The sequence below is a fragment of the Ammodytes marinus genome (assembly GCF_949987685.1).
Source record: "Ammodytes marinus genome assembly, chromosome: 15".
Classification (NCBI taxonomy): domain Eukaryota; kingdom Metazoa; phylum Chordata; class Actinopteri; order Uranoscopiformes; family Ammodytidae; genus Ammodytes; species Ammodytes marinus.
Genome location: NC_137219.1, coordinates 5,012,482 through 5,037,129, shown reverse-complemented (window position 1 = coordinate 5,037,129; position 24,648 = coordinate 5,012,482). Strand labels below are relative to the sequence as shown.

The window sequence follows — 24,648 nt, the reverse complement described above, 5'->3', positions numbered from 1 at the left end:
TTCAGTCTGGATCGCAGTGGTCAGACCAACAGACCGACTTCGCCACACATGTAGAAAACCACACGATATGGAAGCTTCAATGTGATACAATGACTCATCATCATCATGAGCTGCTCAGTATTTACACCAATAAGTCATCCATAAAAAACATGGAGATATTTGCTTCCTGCCAGCTTTGCAGGCACTTGAATCTGAGCTGGGTCGGGGTATAAACTGGGCAACATCTTTTCCATTCGCACACTGGTGCACCGTTCCAAGACATTACAACATCCTAGATAAAACACACACACACACATACATGCACACGCACCCACACACACACACACACACACAGACACAGACTAGTCGTTCACACCCAATCCTAAAGAGAGAGCAAGAATAAATCGGTGCACGATGAATTATTCATTGCTTCTCTCCTCGCCTCATGGACATTGCTTTTTCAAAGTCACAGGGGACGTTTGTACGATCATGTTGGAGTCCTTAAAATGCTCCAGTGATGACTCTATCAGCCAAACACATACCCCGGGTTTGGGCTATCAGAGATCTCAGGCTGGATGGTGTCTCCTTGCCAAGACTAGAGGAGTCATCAAGATCCATTCGAGGCCCTGCTGTAGAAAGCACTATGAGTGTGTGTGTGTGTGTGTGTGTGTGATTGAGTGAGTGAGTGAGCAAGTGATTGAGTGATAGAGAGTGTGTGTGTGTGTGTGTGTGTGTGTGTGTGACTAACCGTGTTGCTGAGCAGTAGGGCTGTTGTGATTCTGTTACTCCAGCTGGCCCGGCTCAGTGTAGGAAGTCCATTAGCAGGATGAGTAAGAGTGTGGGGTGTTCTCTATTCACTATGGGGCGTGTGTGTGTGTGTGTGTGTGTGTGTGTGTGTGTGTGATTGAGTGAGTGTGTGAGGGGTATTCTCCAGTGCCTCGGCCCCCAAGATAATGGGACTATCCTGGAAAAGGACTTCCAGATGAGAGGAGATGGGGATGCTGACTGTCCATGGATAGAAAAAGTGGAGTGTAACCATTTTCTTTTCCTCCTGGCGTTACAGGGCTTCCAATTTTTTTTTCGCAATTTCAAAGTGTATAACAACACCCCTTCTGCAACAGCTAAGTATAAGCAAAAATACGATGTAATCACTAACATAATAAATACCAGAAGAAGTGTAATCACCACACCTAAGGACACAAACATAAGTGGAAATGATTCTTTATTACTGATTAAAGCCAGGGACATACAGACACGTCACCTCTCAGAATCAAATGAACACTCTCAATCTTTATACTGTATGCTTACACACTGTGGTACAAATGTACCCCACTAAACATACAAACAAGTTATTCAGAAACAGTCTTTGCAGAGAGGGTGTGCAGTAGAGGGGGGAGGGGGATTCTTTAGGAGATGCAGATAATGCTACAACTTGCGGCAAAGTTAAACTTAAAAATGCTGCAAGAAATTCTCCAAACCATTCAGACCTAAACAAAGTGGTTAAAAAAAAATGGAGAATAAGTCACAAAAGTCAAGTGTCCATAGTGTCACTGAACAATTTCGTTCTGGACCATAACTCTGTCTACACACATACAGTACATCCATTCATTCATTGCTTGTATTTCATTTGTATCACTGGAGGAGTCCTGCTTTATGAATTACCTCCTTGGCTAACAGTTAACAGAAACATTTTCAGAACAATATTGCCATTTAAATGCAGAGATTTATCGTTACTTTAAGTTCCTCCTCATGTGGATGTGGGATTTGACAATAAATAATACAACACAACATCCATCCACTTTTAAAGTGCTGTACTTTGTGTCTAAGAAGCGAGACGGTAGAACTTTTGAAAGAAGAAACAAAATGTTTTCGTACGAATAAAAAGTTCATCCTTAAGCAGTAAAAAAAAACACTTTTGCTCAATTCAGTAGACTCAGGTGATTTGGTGCTACATCTGTACTTGATCTGGTAATGCCAGTAGCTTACGATGGCTACTGTATGAACTCAGTAACTAAGGAGTATTTTCATTATCAATTAATTTGCCTCTTTTATTTCTTCGATTCGTCATTAAGTGTTTAAAATAAAAAAATTAAGCAATTTACAGATCCTCCAAGCGCATGGTGATGTCTTCACTTTGTTTTTTCCCATAATAAAACACAACTAAATTAATAAAATTTTTCATCTGCCAAAATATAAATCAAATCCACTGCTAGAACTTACTCTTAATTTCATTATGGATTAATCTGATGCTTGTTTATTTAATTAAATCGATTTGTCTATAAAGGAAATTCTCGAACTTCTCGTACATGTTTAGTTTGTTTTTTCTTCTATCATCAGCAGTCCAAAACACAAATAAATTCATTAAATTACTGTCAAATATTACAAACTATCCTGTCAAATCGTCACATTTGAGAGGTTTTAGCCATTTGCTTGAATAATCACTGAAACATTTTAATTGATTGTCAATTGATTAATCATTGAATCATTGCAGCTCTTTAATTATATTTTCAAATAATAATAATAAGTTAAGGTGAAGTTCTGTGTGACTATATTGAAATTCAGAACTTACATATTTGCACTTTTAATGGGTTTTTTTTCTTCATAAAAATTTTAATATCTGGAAAGGGAGAAAAAAATGATACAAAAGACGACAACTTAAAATAAAATAATTAAATAGATGATAATGTCCGTTAGCAATCATTCATACACTATTAAGACAGTCAATGAGAACACTAACAGTGATTTGATGATGTTAGTTGGAGAAGGCAGCTCAAAGGTTTAAATTAAATACAAAAAAAGACAAACACACTGTAAGACGATTGCTGTTTTGCTAAGTCAGTACCGGCACATGCGCTTAAAAAAAAAAATGGCGGCAGACCTCTGACCTCACTGTAAGTACAATCTTCAGAGTCACAAAAGGCATTTAACAGTTCTTCTGCAGGGCGTGTATGGCGTATAAAGCGTGTTTGAGGCCTAGACAGTGTAAGAGTGGGAGACAGTGACAGCCTACGGAAGAGTATTAGGGCCAAAAAAGAGAGAGAAAAAGAGGAGGACGTTTTTTTTTTAATGTGGAGAATTACAATGTAGAAATACAATATCAAGAATCAACTTGATAGGTTAAGACTGCGGTAAAGTTGAAAAATTCCTGTGTCAATAACTCACAAGTAAATAGTTATCAAAACCCAATTGATGCTTCTTCACTATAGTCATAAGGCAGATAATGAGGCTACAAACCATTGTTGCTGAAACCAGACGTCCTCTTCCTTGACTAATAACATTGCTCTATATGTGCAGCGGTCTGCGAGACGAGAGCGCCGTCTAATAAGTGCAACATTGAAGCGCAAAACAATCCAAACCTCCACTCTGACACGGTGCAGTTATTAGTCGAGCTTAGAGGACTGGTCTTGTTTCAGAAAAAAAAATGAGGTTGTAGCAAAGTTTTGCTATTGAGTTATTGGAAGTTTGAATCTTTCAATATCTTTCCAACTTTACCGCAGTCATGACATGTTGAATTTAAACATTCAACATTGGATTATTATTTTTTTTTTCAAAGTGCATCATTTTTTTTTTAAACGCCTTCCTCTAATTTTGTCTGTCTTTTGTCTACCGTGGCCCTAATGCTCTTCCGTACAGAGGCAGGAAGAGAGAGAGAGAGAGAATAAAAACAAACAGCAGAGGCTTGTGATCATCTCCTGGCGAAGCACTGAGCATTAACTCCTGTTGTAACAGCTCCTCTTCCTCTGGGCGTGTTGCCGTAGCGTCCAGTTCCTTCCAGTGGCGGCGTGTAGGGCGGCGAATCCCTTCTAGCGTTAAAGCGAAACATGCTTTTCAAAATGTCTTCCATCCATCATTCTCTGTATTTCTCCCTCCTGTTGAGCGACCCCCCCCCCAGACATTCCTCCAGCTGCTTCATGCACAGACAGAAAGGTGGAACTTTGCAGCCTTTGGTTGCCGAGGAAGGTCCAGCGTAGCAACAACACTTTGCTCCAAGGTCAACTCAGGTTAAAAAAAAATGTCTGTACTCATAGCTCTGTAAAAGTGCCTTCGATTCAAGCACTCCTTTTCAAGACAGTTTACTAGAGTACTTTTTAACCTTCTGATGCATTTGTAGTTCAAATATGTCCACGCATTGCTATGGAGGGAGGAAGTGGGGATTATTTATGGAGTAAACAACAGTCATGGTAAAGTGGAGTTGTTACTGCTCCGTGGGACACGCGGTGCGATCTTTGCAGCAGAAGTAATGTACCACCACGCCGTTAGGATACCTGGCAAACGCACTGAGAGATAGAAAGAGAAATAAGAGAATGCCTTAGTGTTGGTAGGATTGTAACGCATAGCAACACAGCAGATAAATAAGCTTTTAATTAAAATAACTATACTGAAAAATCAACAGTGTGTGAAATTAACAGCTGTTCTAGGCATAAAATCGCACATAAAGACACATAAAAAGAGATCGCAGATATAAAATGGAAGATGGTGTTACTAAAAACTGACATTCCCATTACAACCTAATGATTAGGATTTTTATGATCATCTTCAATAGCGCTGAGAAAAACAACATTCAAAAATCTACTTTTCCAGGATTTAAGAATCAAAGATTTATCCTGTTCAGGGAAATGCAGGGGTGCAATAAAAACGATTTCAAAGAGTTGAAAAAACGTGATACCTAAGAATTAAAAGCTTATTGCTTGTTACCTGTTTCCGATTTTCTTCTTACAGACTCTGCAGGTCTTCTCCTCGGTGATGACACATTTCACCTGCTGGTGGAAGATTCTCTCCTCCTGCACCTGAAGACAGAGAAACAGAATGAGGTCAGCCCATTGTCAGCCCATTGTCTGCCTCATGACAATAGCAAAGATGCATCCTTTGTGTTTTAATAACTTTTATATTATGGGTGATTGATCCCGGAAGTTGGAATCTGTCAAAATCATTTCTTGAACTTTCAAGTTTTTTCTCTGCATTTTGTCTTTATTCTCAAATTTTAAGTCCAATTCTTTCTTGACATTTTGCCTTTTTTCTTAAAGTGCTTATTGAAAAAAAAAAATACATCTCAGAATTATTATTTTTTTCACTCCCGTGGCCTCTTCCGTCAGTTGTGTACTGATATTAAAGTATAAAGATGGCACTAGCATCTCAACAGACCCCTGTGACATTTGCAGGTGACAGACGTTAGCGGTGCCCTTTAATGTTTGTGTGGCGGCTTGTTCAACAAGCTCAGACGCACGACAAGACGTGTTGATGTCAGATGAGATGAAGATAATGCAGCTGTTGTTGTGTATTGTAGCAGTCTGCTGTCTATTCATTTGATGGATCACTGATTTTACTTGATTTATTCATGCAAAGGTTTGATTGTCTGTATGGAAACAACTTCTCCATCTACGTACAGAGAGCACAATGCTGCTTCATTTCAGTTGGACTCAATTTAAAGGATCCGACATGGAAAAATCAATCCTGTAATTAAACTGCTCCCAACTGATAGACCAAACAGACATGCACCCTGTGACCAGAGGCAGTGAGCAGAAAGTGAGCAGAAAGTGCTTTGTTTTAAAGGGTCACAAAAGGCTGGGAACAACTGCATGATGAAACCACAACTACATCTCTTCATTTTCTGTTGATGACTTCATGTAAATGTTGCTGTTGTCAAAAAACGCCTCAAGTCTAGACTAAACAGATTAGCAGTTTACAGTTTATTGCACAACACATTAGCACTGGTTGACTACATCAGATGTAACAAGTGAAATGCTTAATGATCTTTGCTTGAACCACCATGTAAACTAGGGGTGTAACGGTACACAAAAGTCACGGTACGGTACGTATTTCAGTTTTGAAGTCACTGTTCAGTTCTGTAGGTTACGGTTCTCAGTTAAGAGGAAAGATGCTAAAAAACTGCGTTCACCATTTACAACAATTGCAGCCTATAGGTATTTTTCCGATAGAAAATAAAATACTGCCTGCAAACAACCAAGGTCTCCAATACAATGAAATACTTCTCAAATAAAAGTGCAAGTTCTGCACTGCAATCAAAACAAGCCTGTACATTAGGAATATTTACATTATCTTGACGCTATTTACGCCATAATTACGTATTGCGGTACGGTGCAGTTCGGTACAGTACGGCCTGTGCGGTTCAGTACGAATACATGTATTGTTACACCCCTAATGTAAACCAATGAGGACCCTGTAGAGTCAATGTGCAGCACTCACCCTGAGGAACTCAGCCTGCAGCAGACTCTTCAGCACCTGGTCACAGCGTTTCCTCTGAGCCTTCTCCTCCAGGACGCTCTCCAGGAAAACACGGATCTCTCTGATCTGGGTGTTTGCTGGGAGCAGATTGATGGCCTACAAGAAAAGAGTTGTTTGACTTGTAACACGTTGTATATGTGATGGCATGGATCGCCTTTGTAGCCTAGTGGACACAGCGCATGCCTTTTAAAATGTTGTACAGTCATGTCTTGTCACTCTTTCTTGACAAGGCAGAATCTAGGAGTGCGGCCAGGGGGAAATGGAAGCAGGGCGCCATTAAAGTTAGTAAGGGAGTGCAGGGAGGCAGAGTGGCACAGAGAGAGACAGAATACAGAGCTCTAAACCTAAACATGTAACCCAGTCGTGTTCCCCTTGACAGACTCCTAATTAGACGTGTCTGTTGCTGAACACAGATCAGCGATGCCGTTCACACAGAATCACATCCGCTTCACATCGCAGACACAACACAGTCTGATACGCTGCATTTTATATACAACCCAGAACGGATAAACAGCCATGTTTTTTAATTTAATTAAATAATTACAGCAACCCAGTGAAGCTGCTTTGAAGATAAGATACAGATAGGGAAGAAAAGCAGAAACAATCCCTTCCATGTTGACTGTTCGGAAAGAATATTCGCAGCTTGATTTTTTTTTAAACACCTGAACTGAATAAATAATGAATAAAGCACGGCTTAAAGCATATCTCCTTTACAAGAAAGCGGCAACAAGCAAAAATAGGTCATGAGCTAATTCTGCACAGAGCGGCTTTTATTCAATTAACTCTTTGCTGTTTTGGTTCAGGTAGGGGAACCAGGTATATGAAAGAAGTGTGTCTTCAAAGATATTCTCATGGCAAAGCAGAAGACGCTTATAGAGGGAGATCAGCAGCCTGGTGTTAATCCTGTTTTGAGGTCACTGGATTTTTTCTATCACAAAAGGCAGCAGCCTGATTGCCCCCGACAGTGCAAAACCCTTCTCATCTCCTTCTAAAAACAAACTAAACTGAAAAAATGTGCTCCGTTCAGTTCCGACGCTGCTTTAAAATTTCACACCAAAGGCCAAATGGCTAATTCTGTGTGAGCGCGTGTCATCGTTAATCATGTTGTACTTATCCGGCCCAAACAAGACGACTATTTCCCTGTCACTTCCTGTCTGAATAAGCAATGATTACTAAATGTAAGTGATGGCAGAGAGTTAACTCATGATAGTAAAGCCCTGGGCTGAATTAGAAACTAATGTTGGCTTTCTGTCTAAATGAGCCATTTGTAGTATTGAATGGAGTCTTCTGTGTGGAAAATTTGAATTTAAATGCACAGATTTTCATGCATGTGTCAAAAGACTTTAAACCGTTCAGATCCCATGTCCATTCCAATTAAATTAACATAGACGTCATTTTTAATTCATTTTTATTGCTGGTGATTTATGAGAGCAGTTAAGAGTAGAAATCCACAATTAAATATATTTCTGTGTGTTTGGATCATAATATGGTAAAGCTCTCTCACTAAAGTCAAACGTGTGATTGACACATCACCCAGCACTGTCACACTTTCAATGCTGTAAACATGTGCTATACTCCAAACAGATCAGACTGCAATTATTCTAGAGTATTAGACTGGGGGTGTGTTCTCTAATCCCCATGGTGATGAGGTTAAAGTCCCGTTCTGTTTACCGTCGTTTACCTTTGTGGTGTTGAGTTTGCTGTGGTGCAGCTCCAGTACGTGTAGCGCAGCCTGCAGGTTGGCCTGAGGCTCTGACAGCTCCATCTTAATGGGCCCAAGGCAGTGCACGTCAGGGGGAGACAGGTACATCCGCAGCAAAGACAGATACACCTGAAAGGCAAGGAATAAGATGTTAATACTTCCCCTAACCTACATATCTAAATAAAAAAAATTCAGACAAGGCCGAAAAACAACATGAGAACAAACAACCTATAACCTACAAGCCGAAAATTCCCTTTTTTTTTATATGCAGTCCATTTTTCCTAATGGTGTTCAAAAATCTGAATCTTTTCATTTTAACATTTGTCACGGAGAGACATAGGAATGTTTTGTTATGTTATGCAAGGCAATAATGAACAGCTGAAGGGCCTTTACAGAATCAAAATCAGGTTTATTGAATTAAAACGATAAGAAATAGAAACTCGAGATATCATTTTTGCCAAGTTACAAGAGAAAACATTTATTAGATTATAAATAATTCAAAGAAATTGATTTAAGATTTCATTAAAAATTGGAAAAGAATAGAGTAAAAACATGCTGAGTTTACTTTACATGCAGAAGCAGTTCAGCACGCGGGAAATGCACTTTACTGAAGTGAAAAAGACAGTTTTAAAAAGAACAAGATATATTTAATCAATAAATTTAGTTAGGCTGGTAGATGGATTTTGTTGCCTAAAGACAAAGCCAGGCTATAGTTGTATCAGTTCCTAGTTTTATGTTAAGGTAAGCTAAACGTCAGCTATCTTAGGATTCCTATCTAATGAGAAAATATGTGTATCTTGAAAGCAAATTAGCAAATTTCCTAAATGTCGTACTATTCCTTTAAAATTCCCTGTCCAAACAGGGATCTTATTTCTTTGTGACCTTTGCAGGATTCTTAATGATTCATTGATTTTTGCCCCCTTCCAATCCAATGCTTACTCATTCATTCTCAGTATTTTAATATTGGTCTAGTTTGGCCGCAGAATCAACCACCGTTTTATAAACATAACAGACGATATCAGCCATCATGCCTGAGATATTAGTTCTTGTTGTTTTTTGAAGAACTGGCAGAAATGTGCCTCTTGGGCCATAAATAATCCATTATATTTTTATAGTAATTTCTGCAGATACAAAGGCACTTAACAGGAAGCAGCAGAGCGGACAAAATTAAAGAAGTGGTCATAAAACAACAACAACAACAGATGAACATAAAATCTAAGTGGTCACGCACAAAAAAATCCAACAGGAATAAGACAATAAGAAACTTCTTTTTCAGAAAAGTTAGCAATTCCGGAAAGCTACTTACATCTTTTTTCCCTTCGACTAGACTGTCGTAATGCCGGTGACAGTACCTGCAGAGAACACAGAGAAAAGCTTATATTCAACATGATTTTAGGTCAGAAACTAACTTACTAACTTTCACAAATGTATTTTTTTGGATTCTTTTATATTCAATAACGAATTACTCATCAATAGTTAAAGCTATAGTGCGTTACTTCTGTCGCCCCAGTGAGGAATTCTGAGTAATTACAACAACACTGTCGGCGCATCTACACGAGGTAAGCCTTCCGTATGTACCGGACATTCTTTCATATGAAAAAAGTAACACACTATAGCTTTAAAGTAGCTGCTTGAGTTGGCTAACATTAGGCTAGTGGTTGGTGTATATGTCCCGCCCTGTTATGCAGGATTTTGTGTTGTTTGCACAGAAGTACTCACTCTTCGGCCATGCAAGTGTCTTTCAGGATGTGCACGTAGATGAAAAGTGCCTGCTCGTGTTTGCCCATCCGACCCAGGAGCAGAGCACGTTCCTCCAGCAAGCCTGGGAGACCGAAAACAAGGTCAAAAGGTCAAGTCTCACGGCAGTGGCTTTGACATATAGAAATTCCCTCAAACTTTCCCCAATAAATGAGAACAAGTGTACATGGGACATATGGGAATCACTGTTTATCTGATATGCAAGTGAATTAAATATGGAAGATATAAGGGCCAGTGGTGAGAGAAAACATTAGATTAATTTTTTTTTGTCTTTATGCACTTCATGAAAAAGTTGAATTGTTGAGAATAAGTTGAAATTCCAAGAAAAAAACTTGACATTTCAAGACTGCGGTAAATCTTTTAAGATGTTGAACATATTCCTCTCAGTTCAATTAATAATACTGTAGAAAAAATAACTTCCTATCATTTTGTTTTCTTACCCCTGGCCATAATACTCTTCCGTTAATGTATAAATTATTTGATGAATGATCCATTTCTACAGATGTCTGTGATGTATCATAAAACATCTCATTTCTTGGTGTAAAAAGAGATATCTTTTTCTGTCCGCTGTGTAAAAGCCCGTTCTTACCATCAAAGGGGAAGTCGCTGATGAGTCTGGCTGGTTCGTAGCTGGTAGAAATATCCAGGAAAGACAGCAGCTTGTTTCTGTATTCTCCCAGATCTCCTTCCTCTTTCCCCGCGGTAACAGCTGGAACTCCTACAACAGAACAGACCTTTCAATTATGCGTCTACACAGAAAACAACATTTGACATTTTCTTTTAAGTTGTAGAAAGTTGGGCGGCAAAAAACAGTCATTGAAAGCCATCACTCTTTTAGTTTTGGAAAACTGTGAGGAGGATTTTCTTAAATTTGATGAATACACAATGATTCAAGTGATTGAGAATATAAATGGCAAAAAATGAAAATAATCCTTGATGTAACAGTATCCTGTAGACTTTTTTTTTACAACTAGTTGCACTATTGACCAATCTTTAAAAAAAGTATTGCTTATTTTGTGCACGCCCACGAGGCCGCACATGTCCAAGCATGCGGATGGCGTGGTTCACATCCTGCCAAGGGTTTCACACTGATCAGCAGACAGTGAAGATGTACAGAATGCAGTTTTTCCAGATATTCAGCTTTGTAAATATTTTATGAAGGAAGGAAATGGACTTTTGTAGGATCAGTGATACAATATGTTTTGCTAAGAAATACTGAAAGCACATGTAACTTTTATGTTGTTCTTTTTACAAGAAAGCAACAGGGAACATTTGAATTGAACAGGGAAGTATTTCACTTTTAATGATACAGAAATACAGTCTCTTTGCCTGTATGTTGTGTTTTTATATCCATTGCAAGGTTTTTTCATTTCTCTTTTTCCCCGGTCACTTACATTTTGTGTGTAAAGCACTTACTTTGCAACTGTATGTTCTAAAGAGTGCTATATAAATAAAGCCTTACTTATAAAAAACAAATAAATATGTATCGTAGAGTTGCTGCTGAAAAAGGCCTGTAATATTGCAATCAAAAAATATAATTTACGATGGTAAACAAAGTCCTATTTCATTTTTGAGAATCCCAATAATCTCAGAGAAACAATATCTTCATATCACAGCCCATGTACTGCAATATGCTTCATAATTACGGAATGCAAACAAATAAAGCTTATACGTTAAGTTCTAAATAGAGACAGCACGCATATCAATGAGCATCCCTGCAAAAATGTAGCTGTGTTGTCTGAGAGGTTTATCACAATGTGAGATGTCTAGACCTCATAATAATTCATGACACAGACGTTATCAGCAAATCAATGAGAGACAACTATCTGGATCAGGAGCAAAGACAAACTGACCCCAGATACAATTTATGATGTTATCAAATGAAGATCATACCAAAGAGTAGATTTACCTTCTTTTGGCGTAATACTGATTTTCCAAAAGTCTGGAGGTCACATTACCCTGCAGCTCATGACACGGAAATGTCTTACTTTGATTTAAAGTATTCTCCCTTCCCTTTCAAGGAAGAGAAGACTGAATTGTTAGTATTAATCTGTCTTTTTAATTAAATCTGTGTTGGGGTGAAAATAATTATGTGTGGAAAAACACTATTTTGACACTATTTTCAAATTAGTAAAAAAACAAGTGTCTGTAAAACCTTGTATCCGTCTAAGTGCCCGTACAATACTCTAAACTTCACTACAACTTAAATGAACTCTTAAGTCTCCTCTTGCTCGTACCTTCTGGCAGTGAGTTGAGGTACTGTTTCATGAGGCCTTGGACCCTCTCCAGGTAGAGTTGGATCAGCACATTGTGGAACTCGGAGCCCTTGTCGTCCCAGATGTAAATGATGTGTTCCAGGTATGGGATGGCCAGCTCCTTGAAGCCCTCTCTAAGGAAGTTTAACACCTTGTCTCTCGGCAAAGTCTCCACCTCTGTCAAGTCCTCTGTGAAGATCTGGACAGGAGGAGGGATTTTTATAACATCTTAATGGTAAGTGGACGTAAAGTATAGTTAGATTTTTACAAAGAAAGTATTTATTATCATTGTCAACATTCAGTGTAAATGTCTGTGTCCCGGCGCGCTCCTGTGGCGTAGTTGATAGAGCGAGTACCATGTTGGCTCAGGCCTCGTCGCAGTGGTCGCGGGTTCAAATCCGACCCGTGGACCTCTACTGCATGTCATCCCCCTCTCTCTCACTCTCTCTCTCTCTCTCTGTGTCTCCCCATTTCAACTCTGTACTATCTCATAAAGCTTGAAAATGCAAAAAAAAAAAAAAATGTGTGTGTCCCACCTTCAGGCCGTCCTCGGGACAGATCTTCAACACCCAGGGAGAAAACTCAAAGATCATTCCCAAATTCTCCACTCCTGTGTGGGGAACATAACATGATGGAAGTCAGCTTAACTTCACAGAGGAAGCTCATCAATATCAGCAATAAGTAACCGTAATTAGTGAGTTGAAAAATAAATTATAATAAACCTAAAATTGCAATTGCAATATTGATCAAAATACAGTATGAGTTTCTTTTGGTACATGCTTGTTTTTCTAAAATTATAGAGGGATCATTGTGGACGAGCTGCAAGAATTGGTCAATCAATTATAAATTTTTTTGCAAGTATTTTGATAATAACGTTATAATATTACTCATTATTAAATATGATATGATCAAAAAATTATCAAGATGATTTTATTAGTGACTGTTATTGTTTTATTGCCTATTGTGTGTTGGGCTAATCCACAAAGCCTTGCTACTTCTATCCAATTAAAGCTCTGCCAATTGTTCGCACTCTGCCTCATTTCACAGGCAAATTACTGAATTGTTCAAGAGTTTAACCTCATTTTGGGAAAACCCTGTTGAGAAGAAACAAAGAAAATCCTTCATCTTCAAGAAATAAAAAGTCCTTTGTGTAGCCGAAAAAAAAAATTCACACGTACGGAAACTCTAACTGCCAAATAGCCGGTGAGTTTGGGGAGTTATCTTGGCTTCACGGGCGCACACATATAAAGCATTCGCACAACAGTAACACAGTCAATACTGACACATATGGTAGAAAAACTGCTCATTCATACAGTGCCAGGCATGAAAATCTGGCAGCAATACGGTACACGTTCTCCAACATGCACCATTAATCAGGGTGAACGTTTTCTCAGAGACTTCCCCAAAATCTCCCTAACAAATGAACCATATCTAGGAGATGACAACCTTGACGCTCTAAGTTAAAACAGCCGTGAGTGAGTATAGTATATACATATGATATATCGGTGAAACCTAAAAAAATAAAAATATTGTGTAAATGTTTTTTCAGTATTTTCATTCAACAACTGAAACGTAATGCAGTTTTTTTGTTTTGATTTGAATTATTATGGCTTACAACTCATAAAAAAAGAAAAAATCCAGCATCTCAAAATATTCGAATATCTCATAAAACCAAACAAAAAAAGGAAGATTGTAATATTTTGAGATACTGGATTTTGGATTTCCATGGAGCTGTAAACCATATAGACCAAAGCGCTATATAAGTGGAGTCCATTTACCATATGGTCTGAATTGAAAGAGAAACGGTTGAAATACTTAAATTTATGTGCAAAGAAATGAACTCTTCCATGATTTTCTAATTGTTTGAGAAGCACCTGTACATAATACACACTATATATATCATTCTCCTTACCCAGTCTCTGTAGGTACTGCACAGTTCGCTCGTGGCCCTTCAGAGGAGAGTTGGCCTTGGTCGACTGGTCCAGCAGCACCTGCAGAGCTGAGAGAAAGAATATGAGATTAGTCTGAGTGATGGAAAGAAACAAAATGTCATCTAGTCTGGTTTTGCACTGCACTACACAACTCTTCTGTCGACAGAAACTGTATAAAGCAGATGCAAACAGTGTTAATTGGTGGCCGGGAAACAGTTGGTTTGAATTCAAATAGAGAGAAAGGGAAGCAGAGTTGACTAGCATGACATCACAACCAGTAAATAGCAGCAGACCGATTAAAACCATATGGGGCAGCGAGGGCCGCCCAAAATCTGCCGTCACTTTGTTTCTACAGCCAAAAACACACAATGTTAACGACAGCTCTGATATACAAGGAGGGCATGTCGACCACATAAAGGAAAACCTCCTCATAGATAACCTGTGTGGAGGCACAATGGGCCCCGATTGCAGCGTTGTTATAAACATAACTGTTATCTATTGAATTTCAACATAATGGAACAATTCAGTTTAAACCCAAAATATATTTATTGGATTTTTCAATTTAAAGTACAAAACAGACACCCAATTGAACCATCCCTAATATCTCCATAGCTTCAATTGGCTCTTGTATTTGAATTGGGAGGTAATGAGGAGAGCGCTTAGAAAGGCTGATGTAGTTCTGGCAACAAGTCATCAGTCATTAAATGCTAAGGCCCAAATTCAAAATTCAATTTGAAAGGGAAATTGCGAGCAGATGTTTTCATTGTATTTTATTGTTATGTGTTGAGTTGTCAAGCCGAGGCCTGCAACAGATAAACCAAACTTTGATGGTCTTTTCTTTGAATATTAATATCCCACTTCGATACAAAACTCATTACATCAGAAATTTGGAAAATTATTCTCTGAAGTGAAAAGCTGAAAAGTTTTCATCTCTAAGTGCAGCAATAGCACTCTGTAAAAATACTGGAGACTGGAGTAAAAGTAAAAAAAATATTAGCAGCAAAGCATATACTTACATCAGCAAAAGTAAAAGGGACTCAGTGATAGTATTATGTTATACTAGTCTAATATCATTACTGATGCATTAACATGTATGAACCAATTAAATTTTTTCATTAAAATGTATTGTAAATGTTGTATAACTCACTATAGAAATCCTTGAATTTTAATTATTCATTCATTCATAATACAGTCATCAGCTTTGCAGCACAGTTGGTTGACCATCAGAGCAGAGCCTTTACCTTTCTGGTGCAGGCCCTTCTTCTCATAGAGGATGATGAGCTCGCTGTACTTGTGGGCTTTCTTCAGGACGTACTCGCTCTCCTCGATGTGACAGTGGTTGTTCTCCAGACGAAGGAGGGGCGACACCAGGGCAACGTTGGTCTAATAAAGAGATAATAAATAAAAACATTGACACCAGGCATTTCAATATTTAATCCATTCAACTCCTTTAAAAGCTATAGTCCGGAACTTCTGTCGCCCCCATGAGGAATTCTGAGTAATAACAACAAAACTGTCGGTGCAGCTACATGAGGTAAGCCTTTGGTGATCGCGCATGGATTTTTATTCCTTCTGCTGTACGTCCAGGTTTTTTCTTAGCAGTAGAATCAACAACTGAAACATTTCTTGGGCGTTTCTTGGGGATTTTTCAGGAAGTGACACTGGTTTATAAACGCTACTATACTGAGAAATACAGAGAGTTTTGTGGAGTTTAATCAACTCTGTGTCAACTTGTTTGGCAATGGCTCTAATGTAACGGACATGCATTCATATGAAAAAGTTACGCACTATAGATTTAAAGTAAAGTTGTGTTTTTTAAAGGCTACAGGCAGGTGACTTCAATGATTAGATCATCCTCTCTGCTACACAGTATGTTTATCATTTAAATAATCTGCTGCAGATGCTTGGCACAAAACTCACATCATCTTAAAGGATTTCTCGTCTTTTCAAGGTTATCCATACAGTCTGGCCTTGTTCTGTCATTGAAGATTCTGTGATTAAATATTGCTTTATACCTTCAAGGGAATCATCTGGTGGCATATATCCTGGATGCACAAACCCTATGAACTGGCTTTTCTAAATGACCAACTCCACTGTTTTATCCCTCCCTAACACAAGCCCAGCTATCCTGCAGAGAAACGTACTTTTGGCAGCTCATATCTGTGATCTCATTCTTCATTCTAACAAGAGTAACTTTTCAAACATTGATTGGGTTTGACGGACAGATTCGCTGCTGAAAAGAAAAGGATTTGCCTTCTTTCCCGGGCATCTTCACCTCATCTCCACTTAAGTGAAGCTACAAGTAAGCTACTATAGAAGAGTCACAATACTCTTAACCTTGGCTGAGTTTTCAGTACCTTAAAGTTAATCTACCAATGTGCTGCCAAAGAAAGAAACCATTTGGCAACGTGAGAGTGTTTGGAAGGACTTTCTTGTGATGTCATACGGCAGTACTTTGCTGGAAGTGAAGACAGTGAACTGAACATTGGCAGGCTCATAAGAGACAATTTCACTTTCATCATGAAATGTAAACATTTGGATTTGGTTCAATGACAACCATGGTTCATTGTGAATCCAAAACTATGATGACACGAGTGACATAATGGAAAGAGAAAGGAGAACAGCTGAAGAGGTAAAAAGTCTGTAACATGTGCTGATTGTGAACTGTTTTGATCTCTTTTTCCCCATATGCTACCTACTCAGATGTATTTTACCTGCAACATCACAATTTTTGCCCATTTCCTTGTCTGATTTTTTAAAATCTTTTAGTTTATTTGAAATGTTAAATCACAATAAACATGAATAAAGAAGAGGAAGATAGTGTTGTCCTTACGTGCAGGTAACATTTCAGCAGGGTGGTGTCAATGATCTGCAGCAGTTTCTTGCGGCTCTTAATAGTGGGCGTTCCCTCCATCAGTGGAGAGGTTGTAGAAGGGTCAGAGTCGTTTAGCTGTTTCACAAGGTGACTGCGTTTCTGTAATGACAATTAAAGAAAATGTGTACCTCAATCATCTTTATCCTCATCTTTAATATGCTTGTGTTATAACTTATTATACGACTCTAGGGTTTGTGTTAATTCTCCTCTAGGAAGAGGAATATAAAGACACAAACGACAAGATATTATAATATAACAACTTAACATTGGTGTTTTGGACTTTTTATTTACACTAGTATGAACAAATACATGTTATGGAAGCAAAATAGCCAAAAAAGTCCTACAAATTGTATTACTTCCACAATCTATTTTCTCTGTTTTAAGGAACACCATACAGACATACACACACACACACACACACCTGAGTTAGGTAATCAATGAGAGCGAGGTGAGCCTTCTCCAGCTCTGCCCCGGACAGAGTGGGCAGAGGGTTGGGGTAGTGCAGCTGTTTGCGATAGTCTGACGGGAGCAGGTCTGGGTACAGTCCAATCACATGGGTGGGATCTGCAGGGGAGGCGTGGAAATATTGTCTCATTGTATTTCACGTATGGTACTTTAGTTTTTTTTTTTATATGGGACATCATTGAATATTACAAATGATTCCATCAACATAAATATTCCTAACAAAAAACAACAGATTTCTTGCTTTCAATAATAAAAAATGTATACGGAATGAATGTTTAAACCAATGTCCATATTACACTTTATTATGCTAAAATACATAAACATAAGATCACAACTATCAGTACAAAATATATTTGCTTTCAATGTGTATGAGCAACAGGAGCTTTTTATAGAGTGTAGTGAAATGCAACTATGTGTTACAGATTGAAACAAATTAATATTGCAACACATGCAATTTGATCCAAGTCTCTGTCTAACCAATTTGGCCTGAACAGACATTAATCAAGGGATGAAAACATTCCTTACCTGTGCCCAGTTTGGCAAACACCTGCATGGAGTCATCAAACCTCTTCTGGCAGAAGAGATTGAAGGCGTAGAGATTCTGGATGTGATGGATCTGCTGCTTCTTATCACCGTCTGAATCATCCTTCATCTTCTGGCCGGAATAAAATGTATAGAAAAAGATAGAAAAAGAAAAGAAAAAGATATGATTACGCTACAGGAAAATGCCTCTAGTGGTGGTGTCAGTGATTCTTTAGAATGCTTGTTGTCAATTTTTTTTTGTCAAAATCAGAGAATATATTCTCATAATCTGCTACCTGTCCATACTGTGTGTGCGCTGGAATAAAAATCTGGTGTTGATACACGGCTAAACTCTGTACACGGGGCATGTTGCTTGCTACATTTTGACAAAAATTGATTTTGTCAATATGTGTTCTCCAGAATAGCTGACCCAAACTTTAACTTGAAGAATGAATGTGAACAGCATATGAATTGCCTTTTTTCCATTCTTGGAAATGCCCCTGGAAAGATTACACGATAGCCTGAGCCTGTTACTATGTCAACGTACAGCTCCTAATCAAGACAAATTATTTTAATGTTCCATAACCGCTGGGCTGAAGCACTAATTCAATCTTGAGGAATTTAATAATACAATTTGATAGTGAAGTCAGTGTTTTTGCCGCTCACCGCCAGCTGTAGGGCCAGCTCAAACTGCTTGTCCTGAAGGAGCTGCCGGATCTGGCTGGCTATCGATACGGGCACCAGGCGCCACACAAAATGGTTGCTGGCGACGTACACAATATTTGGCCTGTGGAAGATAAGAGGAAAAAAAGATATTAGAGAAAATTGGGATTTCTTTGTAATTAATAGGAACCAGGGAGAGTAATGAAAGAAGCCAATCACGCAGGATGTTCTTTTAAGGATGCTTATGAACTAGAGTTGTAGCAACCAACAAAATGCCACTATTCATTATAGATGTATAGTATTAACCAAGTAACTTTCACATTCTACCAAAAATATTTTAACTATGAATGACTTTTTCTACACAGACTACAAATTCCTAATGAGAGAACAGAACTTCACCCTGCTGAGATGATGAAGCGCGGTCTCTGCAGCTCCACGCTCTGCACCAGCAGCCGCGGCTCAAAGGTCCGGATCTCCACGTACCGAGGGAGGACGGCTATGATGTACGGAGGCTGGTGCTCTGAGGACATTGGGAAACAAATAAGCGTTAAATGTTTTTCATGCACCTCAGCCAAAACAGTAATGAAGCTGCGTATCCTAATGTTGGAGAAGAAGGACCAAAATCACTAATCCTAGCTGTGTTCCTGCGTGCAAAAAAATATATATATTTATTGATAGGACCTAGTTAATGGATGGCATATTTTTCATCACAACTTGAAGTGGTTGAAATATAAATGTTCTGCCGATCCTTATTGTTTCAGAACTTACAACTTTTGAAAGTCTTGATGTCCACCTAAACCTAAACTCTGTATCTTAGAAACATTTGCCTCAGTTGCAATTTTGGCAAGAAGACCTTGAGGCTAAAGCAGCAGGAAATCTACCCGGAGACCAGCCATTTAGACCGGCCTTAGGTTGGACTGTGGATATGGGACAGACTACACCCACAGGGCACAAGCCTGAGCCCTCTGCTATAGCCATGTATACAAAGGATGGTCAGATAGATATGTTTCAAACTGACCAGCACTCATCCTCATAATGCCCGCCAAAGCCACAATGTTGACTACATCAAAACAAGGAAATTGCAAACTGTATAAAAATTGCAGCTTGGAGGCTTCATTTCCCCCTTTTATATTGTTCTACATTTGATCACAAAAAGAGAATGGAATGGAATAGGATAGCATGGATAGGAACATATGAAACAACGTGAGAACTCATTTGCTTCACTTTTGCAAAAACTAACTTCTGTCATCATAACCCAGACCTGTGGTGTCTTAGTCATAGGATAACAAAAAAGGTGATATGATCTAAAATTGTACTTCTCTTCTGACATGATCGGAGAGAAATACTTTGCACAGAAGAAGGAAAGCTTAGGCTCTGTAAACTGGTATGTAAACAAAGGGACCCACCATATCAACATGGCTGTTAACAGAGCCTAGGGTTTGTATTAACACTGGATTTTTTCCCCTGGTACAGACAGGTAGCGAATAGTTTCTTAGAGAAAAGAAAAGACTACTGACAAAGCAGTGGGAGTATTGAGGCCAAATGCTTCATCAGGTGTTCGTTTTAATATCCAGTGACTGCTATTTGAACAAACCTGCTCAATCAGTGTGACTGTACTGTTCCAGGCAGACACATGATCAACATTTCTTAACCACCAAAGAGGAAGGAGATAAACCTCAAATGCTCACTCTTGTGCAGAAAGGTTCCCAATTTCGATATTTTAGATGCTAATTCTATCTCATTTGTGTGTGAAACTAAACTGAAAGTATGTGGTGTCATGCTGCGAGTTTTAGTTTTTAGTTTAGAAAGAAAGATAAGAAGGTTATGACAAAAACAAAAGTGTTGTTCCCCCCTTAGTGAAATTGACGGCCAGGGGTGACACATTTTGGCAAAATAGCTTCTGTGTTATCCGGAAAGACACATAAAGCTGCAGTAGGATTTTTGTCTCTTGTTACTGATATGAACGTGTCCTTTTGACTTTGCTGTCAGTTCCTATTATCATCTAATATATTGTACCTCTTGCAAAGACATCAAGAAAATGGATAAAATGGACATATCTAAAACATAACAAAGTGTAGAATCTGATGAAGAAATATGATGAAAGACTATAGAAATGTTTTCATATTATTATAGGGCCGTTGAGCCTCTTTCTTACCCATTGCTATAGGGATGTCGGTCCAGTTGAGGGCACACTTCTGGGTACAAACACCTTCTTCATTCAGCACTACAGTGAGGTCATCCTGTCCGACCGCCACCTTCCCATCAGCCAGTGGGGCGACCAGAGGCTCCAGCTGTTTACCGGTGGGGAAAAGCTCCTTGATCGAGCCACGGCCGTCCATCTGGTCCACAGGGGAGATAGTGCAAGTTTTTTTTAAATTAATCAATCAATCAATCAATCAATCAATCAATCAACCTTGATCAATGTATTGAACATGTTGAAATAATAGAAATAGAAACTAAAACCTATAAGCAATAAAATTTAATAAAATATTACTATAATACTCATACCCGAATGAGGTAATAGTCTCGCTTGAAACCAACACATATGGAGTTCTCGCACCACGCCATGGACTTTGGAATATCTGGTGCAGCAAAGTCCCCCTGACAGACCAAAAAAAACATTAACATGTCTAAATATGTCAAAGGATTGGGGGAAAAACAGTCTAAATCTGGGCCGTACTCCAGTGAGTCACAACTGAAATATATCTTATTTGACCTGCAGTTCGTGGAACTCTCTGTCCTTCCAGTAATAAAGCTGGAGCTTCTTCTTCACGGCGACACACAGTCTCAACCTTTCCTCTCCTGTGCTGGTTTGCTGAAGACAAGGGAGACAAAATATACAATTTAAGACTTCAGATCAGGGAAAATATGAGGATTACACACAGACATGGGGAAGCAGAGGAAGTAATAGGATCCTTGTTATGTCTGTTATCCTTTGACTGTGCAACCAATTTGTTTGAGAATGATGCCAGTTTTCTGTACGATTAAGGCAGTCCATTTATTACAAATTGTTTGCATCTTACATTATTGTTGAATAGTTATCAAACATACTGCTGCTGTTAACTTCATACCTTATACAGTACGAAAACAGCCAATACACTCTTAACACACACTCAAGCTTTGCATAAAAATAACCACAAACATCTTAACACGTTTTATTCTTGTCAAGGATATGTTACACCCTTATATACAGAGCTGATAAAAAAAATGCTTGTAGTATGTTAATGTGCTGGCCTAGTTTGACAATCCAAGGCCTCATACCTGTATTAAGTTATTCTCACCAGAAAGATTTAGGGATAAATTCCTCATATAGATGCATGAATATGATAGCAGAACTGTACAGTAAGGACACTGCAGGTTCAGTGGCTGGAATCCTTAACTGAAACCCTGAGTGTGGGACTGTGACTGACCTGGAGATCACAGGCGAACAGCGTGGCTCCTTTGGCTTTGGACAGAACAGTGATCTGCTGGAAGGTCAGCAGGTCATGGACGTGGATATTGTTCTCTGCAGAAGAAAGACCATTAGAAAATGTTGTGCCAATGCACAAGAAAAATATATATACAAAGACTTGATGATATACAGACATAGGGAGAGAAACTTACCTAAAAGACTGACAAGAATCTTGTACTGCGAGACAACGAAAAGCTGTAGAAAGAATAAGATATGCAAATAAGCAGACATTCATGTGAACAATACCAGTACATTACATATTGGCTGAGGACACACTCACTCAGCTGTTTAACCAACTTTACCAGGGAGTGTTAGGATACAAATGGGTCTTAAGGTGTGTGGGATTCACAGATTTGTTCATAAAGAGGGAGGCAAATTGAGACTGAAGTCCTAATATTGATAATAACAACAGGGCAACACAGTAGGTAGTCCTAAGAATCTGGAAGGATATGAGTTGGGACATAACATAATAAATAACATCAGTCAAAATCTCATCCTGCAGTTGTATCTACCTGCTGAATCTTCTTTGAGAAGTTCTTATTGGATTTCTCCAGTGTCACCTCAAACCGGTTGGTGCCTAAAAGGAGAGAGAGTGAAAACTGTTATTTGAAGCAGGCAACGGAAGGTTGAGATGGTCTGCAAATACACCACTGCATCACACATCCCCATTCGGCTCTATACCTGCATCCTTCTTTATCCGGTAGAGAAGAAGATGACCGGGCTTCGTACCAACAAGCAGCCAGTCCTCTGAGGGAAGAGAAAAACTTCATCACAATCAAGTTTATAACACACACATGTTTAGATATTAGGTAGACATACAAGGAATTTGAAGTAGTCTAATGGCAATAAATGCACTATAAATGTAGACATAATAGAGGAAAGCAATTCAAAGAATACATTTAGAACATGTACAATAGAGAATATAATAATATAATATGTGCAATTAACTATTAAAAAGAAAAGCTGTACAACTGTGCGAAGGGAACATAATGATAATAAATGTGTAAGATGATCAGTTTTCAGATAACGATGTGTGTTGTTAATGTATCACACTTACTTAAATTGAGGTAATTGTACATTATTGTAATGTAAATAGTCAGAGTTGGTATATGGGAGGGGAAAAAGTCTGTCAGTAGGGCACTGGGTCAAGAGAGTCAGGGTGTAACAGTGCAAAGGATGCTGTCAGTCATTTCAGACAAGTTATGTTATAAAACATAAAAATGTTTCAGTGAAAGTCTGAGCTGTGAATAAAAAGTGTCATGTCAATGATGGCATAATCTTAGATAAGATTAGATATGATTATATATTCTTAATTGTCCCGTATTGCGAAATGTGTCTAAGCCTCTGCTCCTAGCCACTGCATCACAAAAACACATTTGTCCCACACCTACCTATAAACATAGAACATTAATGACATAGCCTTTAGAGGCACTCATGCTTAAACGTTCCTGAATTCATATTTTGAGTGACAGATCATGAAATACTACACCTTGGCTGCAGTGCAGATCAATAGACGTCCAGAGGGACCACCTCAATGTCAAACAATAAAACAGGTTTTAGCTGTGGGCTACATGAAGTGTCAACAACAACTTACCCCAGGCCGCAAGGCAGTCAATCTGAAGAGGAAGCTTTTCCAAAATAGGCACAGGTTCATAGGCGTCATGCATCTTGAAGATATATTGCTTATTTAGTTACAGACGGACTCTCTCTGGTGGAAGAATCCGACACGTACTGCACGAATGTCGGACAACAGCTGACTGACCGACCGCTGATGTCACGGTCCGCCTTCATGAGTCGCCATTAAAATAGTGAGTGGTCCAGTGTTTCAGGAAGGCAATAGTGGGAAGTCTGCACTTGTAAACCTGGTGGCAAACACTTCTGTAATGCTATACAGTTTGGCGTACAAAGCTATCTCTCCAACCAAAACAACAGCTGATCGTTAGCCTGTTAGCATGGAAGTTAGCAAGCAACGACTACCGCTCCATAACATCGTATCCTCTCACTCCATGGCAACTGAAAACGCGAGCAAAATAATTCAGTTATTCTGTCCAGTGAGAAGTAACACAAATAGTAAACCCTGCATTGGTGGTAGCAGTTAAGTTTTCGTTTCGTCTGGCTAGCTTCTCGCTACTTCCTCTGTTGTGTAGACGACGGCTGCGCGAGGCAATGGGGTTTGACAGGCACGTGACAGAAGACAGTGCACTCACGAGGAATGCATTAAAGGTGCAGTGACTCGTATTTACTGCTAATTGGTCCTGTTTGACTCTCGCGATAATGTATTTATGTTACTTTAAAAACAGTAGTACAGTTTCTGTTTAAGAGATGTTATAACTGAATGAGTGACATGTCTCATGTGGCGGGGGGGAAGGGAAGTATTCAAATTGGGTTGCACTGATTTATATCTAAAAATATTTGTATAATACTATCTATGGTCTTAATTAGGATAGGGATACATATTTGTTGCAGTACATTCTGTGACAGTGTTAATAAAACAGTAGATTTTTTTTTGGAATGCTCAGCATCTCTGGAACTAAAATATCATTCTTAAAGTCACACAAGTGTTCTGTGAAAAGAAATAAAAAAGAAATGTGTCTATCATGAACATAAAACAACTGGACATGTAATTATTATGTTTCAATATAAATTTTATTTGCAGAACATACGCAAAAAGCCATACAATATCATCAGCTTCACATTACAATGCAGACTCACATCCAGACAATTGGGCTTTTAGTATCTCTCTAAAATAAAACTTCCTCAACAAGACATAGACAAATATATTTAAAAAAAAGCAAAACATAAAT

The 24,648-nt window shown here is 38.7% G+C and overlaps 1 protein-coding gene across 1 annotated transcript; it reads right to left on the bottom strand.

Moving 5' to 3' along the window:
* Positions 1-1,223: 1,223 nt before the first annotated feature.
* On the bottom strand, positions 1,224-23,944 carry vps39 (VPS39 subunit of HOPS complex). The gene is made up of 24 exons (XM_080041815.1): positions 23,439-23,944; positions 22,526-22,591; positions 22,357-22,421; positions 21,997-22,039; positions 21,804-21,898; positions 21,110-21,208; positions 20,902-20,994; positions 20,549-20,732; positions 18,793-18,913; positions 18,397-18,517; positions 17,734-17,860; positions 17,165-17,307; positions 16,702-16,842; positions 15,110-15,251; positions 13,850-13,936; positions 12,474-12,547; positions 11,920-12,136; positions 10,272-10,400; positions 9,644-9,746; positions 9,231-9,276; positions 7,904-8,053; positions 6,184-6,318; positions 4,675-4,766; positions 1,224-4,256 (listed from the first exon to the last, which is right to left on the bottom strand). The coding sequence occupies exons 1-24, from the start codon at positions 23,509-23,511 to the stop codon at positions 4,175-4,177; spliced, it is 2,628 nt and encodes an 875-aa protein (XP_079897941.1). The 5' UTR covers positions 23,512-23,944; the 3' UTR covers positions 1,224-4,174.
* Between the last annotated feature and the right edge of the window lie 704 nt (positions 23,945-24,648).